The sequence below is a fragment of the Nicotiana tomentosiformis genome, chromosome 5 (genome assembly GCF_000390325.3).
Source record: "Nicotiana tomentosiformis chromosome 5, ASM39032v3, whole genome shotgun sequence".
NCBI classification, from domain to species: domain Eukaryota; kingdom Viridiplantae; phylum Streptophyta; class Magnoliopsida; order Solanales; family Solanaceae; genus Nicotiana; species Nicotiana tomentosiformis.
Window position 1 is genome coordinate 100,431,936 of NC_090816.1, and position 4,464 is coordinate 100,436,399.

General features: G+C 33.7%; 1 protein-coding gene across 1 annotated transcript; it reads right to left on the reverse strand.

Moving 5' to 3' along the window:
- Positions 1-3,110: 3,110 nt before the first annotated feature.
- On the reverse strand, positions 3,111-3,953 carry LOC104100051 (uncharacterized). Its single transcript, XM_009607210.4, has one exon. The coding sequence runs from the start codon at positions 3,900-3,902 to the stop codon at positions 3,297-3,299; it is 606 nt and encodes a 201-aa protein (XP_009605505.1). The 5' UTR covers positions 3,903-3,953; the 3' UTR covers positions 3,111-3,296.
- Positions 3,954-4,464: the final 511 nt, after the last annotated feature.

Below are 4,464 nucleotides of genomic sequence, written 5' to 3' on the forward strand. Positions count from 1 at the left end.
TCTGAATTTATATTAAACGAAAAATGGTCAAAATTGTACTCGAACTATCGAAAATAGCTCAAATATACCCTCCGTTTATTTTTGGTACTAAATTTATCCTCACCGTCTAAAAATCGGACTATTATTGCCTTAAAAACTAACGGCTCCCACATCAGCTTTTGGACATATTTAAATATTACGGAAAAATGGTCAAAATTGCCCTCGAACTATCGAAAATAGCTCAATTATATCCTCCATTTGTGTTTGGTACCAAATATGTCCTTGACGTCTAAAAATTGGACTATTACTGCCCTAAAAACTAACGGCCGTCACATGAGCTCATGTGAACAACAAAAGTCTATCTCCAACAGACGGTCCTCCATCTTGACAAAAGCCCCCACGAATAAAATTTCTTTCTCCATTTTCATTCGTTGACTCATCTAAGTGTTGCTCCTTCTAAATAATTAAAGCTACACCAATCTTATTATGAGATATTTAGTTGGGCTATTCTTAAGATTCACAAATCTATAAAAAAAAATTTAATATACTATACAAGAAATAAAATACCAACTTCTATCACTTAAAATCAGAAATCTTATCATAAAATGGTAGAGAACAACAAAAGTTGCATATTGCAGTACTCCCATGTCTAGCTATCCAAGTTCATAGCTCAAAAAGGTCACAAATTAGTTGCGGAGATATATCCTTTTAAAAATAACTCTCATAAAAAACTCGAAAACCATTAGAATGAGACCATCCTCTAAAATACTATACCCTTCCACTTCCGGTCTTCATCAACAGAAAAGAAAAGAAGACCGACCGCAAATAAGACCTAGACCCAAAATCCCATAAAAAGATACTCTTTTTAGATACCACCTAATCCTTCCCCTCTTCACTGGCTTAGCTGGCTAGCCTGAAGTGCTTCACTGCGCCTTCACGGGAAATGCAGCAAACCCTCGCAGAAAATGGGTTCTTACGGGTGGAGAAGGTTTTTTTTTTTGGTCATGTTGTACTGGCATGTCAACATGATTATAATATTTAAATAGGTCTAAAAGTTGATGTGGCAGCCGTTAGATTTTAGGGCAAGGACATATTTGGTACCAGTGTTCCTATTTATCCTATGATTGTTGTTGTGATACTAATATTGTCTCCCTTTTTGTCCTTTTGTCTTTTTATTTTTTGAGCCGAGGGTCTTTCGGAAACAACCTCTCTACTCCTTCGAGGTAGGGGTAAGGTCTGCGTACACCCTACCCTCTCCAGACCCCATTAGTGGGATTTTATTGGGTTGTTGTTGTTGTTGACATATTTGATACCAAACACAAACGGAGGATATAATTGAGCTATTTTAGAAAGTTTGAGGACAATTTTGACCCTTTTTTCGTAATATTTAAGTATGTCCAAAAGCTGATGTGGCAGCCGTTAATTTTTAAGGCAATAATGGTCCAATTTTTAGACGGCGAGGATAAATTTGGTACCAAAAACAAACAGAGGGTATATTTGAGCTATTTTCGATAGTTCGAGGACAATTTTGACCTTTTTTCGTATATTAAAAGAAAGAGTTAATACCCTTAAACCATATTTTTGTCAGTTTCCTACTTAAACTATTCGGTGTTCCCAAAACCCCCATGAACCATATTGTCGCTCGTATTAACAACCCCTCATTGCTGACCTGACATAACATGTGCAGATACTTGCTTGGGAGTGCGTGGTAGCTGGAAAAAGCCATCAAAGTGGCCCACCAACAGAAAATAATGGCTAATTAGTCTAACCCTCTTTCAAATTTATTTTTTAAAATAAATATTCTCCTTATTTCAGTTATATCCATCTTTCTTCCTCATTTTTAACCATTCTTCCTTCTGTTTTCACATTTCTTCTTTGTTTTTCACATTCTTCTTCATTTTAAACCTTTTTTCTTCAGTTCTCTATATGGGTTTCCTCTGAAAAAATTTCTCCCTCTCTTGTTTCCTCTGAAATTATTTATTCTCTTTCTTGTTTTAGTCTTCTTTCATGTCTTATACATATTGTTGAACGAATATCAATTTAAATTTTCTTATTAAACTCAACACTTTGTAAAGAATAAAATTGAATAGCTTGAACCTTCTTTATGTAATCTGGAATTAGAGAATGTAATTGTTGGGCAATTGATTTTTATTTAGAAAATTTTATTTTGTGTAATCTTTTTTTTGTAATATAAGATGACTTTAAGAAATACAATACTATATGCTTTTATTTATATTTTAATTGTACTACAAAGTGAATATAAATAAGGACTTATCAATTGGAGTCTAGCATAGAGCACAATCACAATTAAACCTTAAACCTTTAAAAGTCCAACATGAGGTTTTAATACATAGGGGAATATAGTTCAGGTAGGTTTTGGACACACCAGATAGTTTAAGTAGTAACTGACAAAAAAAAAATAGTTTAGGTAGATTTTAGGCTGAATTAAATAGCCACGTGTAGTGCTACATGGAATATTTTTTAGATAATTAGGAGTGTGTACTCGACACACCTCTAAGAATGCAATGAGGGGGTTTTAATATGAAGGGCAGTATAGTTCAGGATTTTTTGGAGACACCGAATAATTTAAGTAGAAAACTGACAAAAACTTGATAGTTTAGGGGAATTTTAGGGTATTAACTCTAAAAGAAACCTTTGCACAATTAACGTCACGAATAAGGTCATAAAATATGAGTAGTACATGCATATGCTCATCTCTGCTAGACAACCACTGATGAGTTAATTATTTTTCTTGCAAAATTAAACAACGTTTCCAAGTCCAAGGTTTCAGTTTATCATAGACAAGTTCTGTTTGCTATCTTAAGTATATCATAGCAAGGTTTAGGTGCTAATAACCTAATAATATAATGACATTTGTTACTAATTTGCTACTATTACAAAATCAATTCATAAACTAAATTAGCTAAGCTCTTTGAAACAAAGGGGTCAGTTTTGAATTATCTAACACTAAAACTCTAAAATAAGGCAAAAATTATTATACCTGATGTGGTTAATTTGTGCTACATTTCACCTTGAAAACTTGTTGGAATTGATAGTTGGAAACATCATATGAATGAATATCGTTTTGTACATTCTTTGGTACAGTTACAACTTGGGATTAGCAGAAAATGTAATGTCAATTTTACATCTAAATAATAATATTTAAAAAAAAAGGGAAAAGAGTTCTGTACGGCAATCAAATTAATACAGGTTTTGTGAGTTCAATTGAGCCCATCACGATTAATTTGGCTCGAACTGCATATATAAAATATATAAATATGATGAAATCCACTGCCTGAACCCATATAGTGGATTCACTATTCTTTCTGTTTCCATTCCAAGCCTATCAACTTGCAAGGTGAATACCTAGTCTTATATTCAGAAATAGTCTCTAACTTAGGAGACCATATTTGCCCTTTTGGCCCAACCAATTGCTCATATTGCTTCTTCAACTCCGGTGTGGTACATAAAATAAAATTACCATCACAATTCTCATCTCCATCCTCATTTCCACGTTGAAGTAATTTTATCATAAACTCTGGTGCAACTTTTATCAAAACCCTACCATTGGAACCCTTAACATATTCAAAAGCAGGATTCTTGAAATTAACTGGAGCTCTTTTATTAGTGTTATTAGAACCTAAGGAAGCAAGAGAAGAAGCCGAAAGCACTTTGTTTGTGAAGTAATCGAGTGGAAGAACAAAGTAAGCGTCGCCATTCCTTAACTTATCATCAATGGCTAAGACAGGAATAGGTTGTCCGATGAAGAATGAATGTGCATGACAAACCATGCAGTCTGGAAACTCGAACATTATCTCTCCGGCCAGTCTTTTTCCGGCGACGATCCTCGTCGTTCCATCGTGAAATATGAGATTAATTGTTAATGATTTTGAAGGACAAAGAGAGTAGCAGCCGTTGCCCATTTTTTGACAAAAGAAGTGAGAGAAATTTATGCGCAATTTAGGAATATTGGCTTCTTCTTCTTTTTTTTAAGTTTGGAATGAAGTGCTTTGTTTTTATATATAGAGATTGAAGAGGTTGACTTTGAGAAAGTCATGAGAAATTAAAGGAGTTTTGTGTTTTTTATTGCTTATTGAAATCTCTATGATTTTTAAGGAGTCGGTGGTCAGTAATGCCGGCTTTGAATGTCTCTCCGCTATTCTACATCAACTTAATTGTGTGATTAAACTTGTATTTTCCGTGTATGAGAAAGAAGCAAGTGTGCCTTGAATAGGGGGTGGGGGTGGGGGTGGGGGAGGGGTTTGGGACCAGATTGGAAATTATATATAGTCATAATGCAAATTTTTTTCTTATATTTACTAATTTAACTAATTATATACAAAAGCTTGAATTTGCGCAAATCTATTAAAATAAATATACAGTACTTAATAAGCTGACATGTGAATGATTTTAGATTCAAAACAATCTGTTAAGTGCAAACATGTAGGATCGTAGTAATTGATGATTTTATGGTTTTCATTTTTA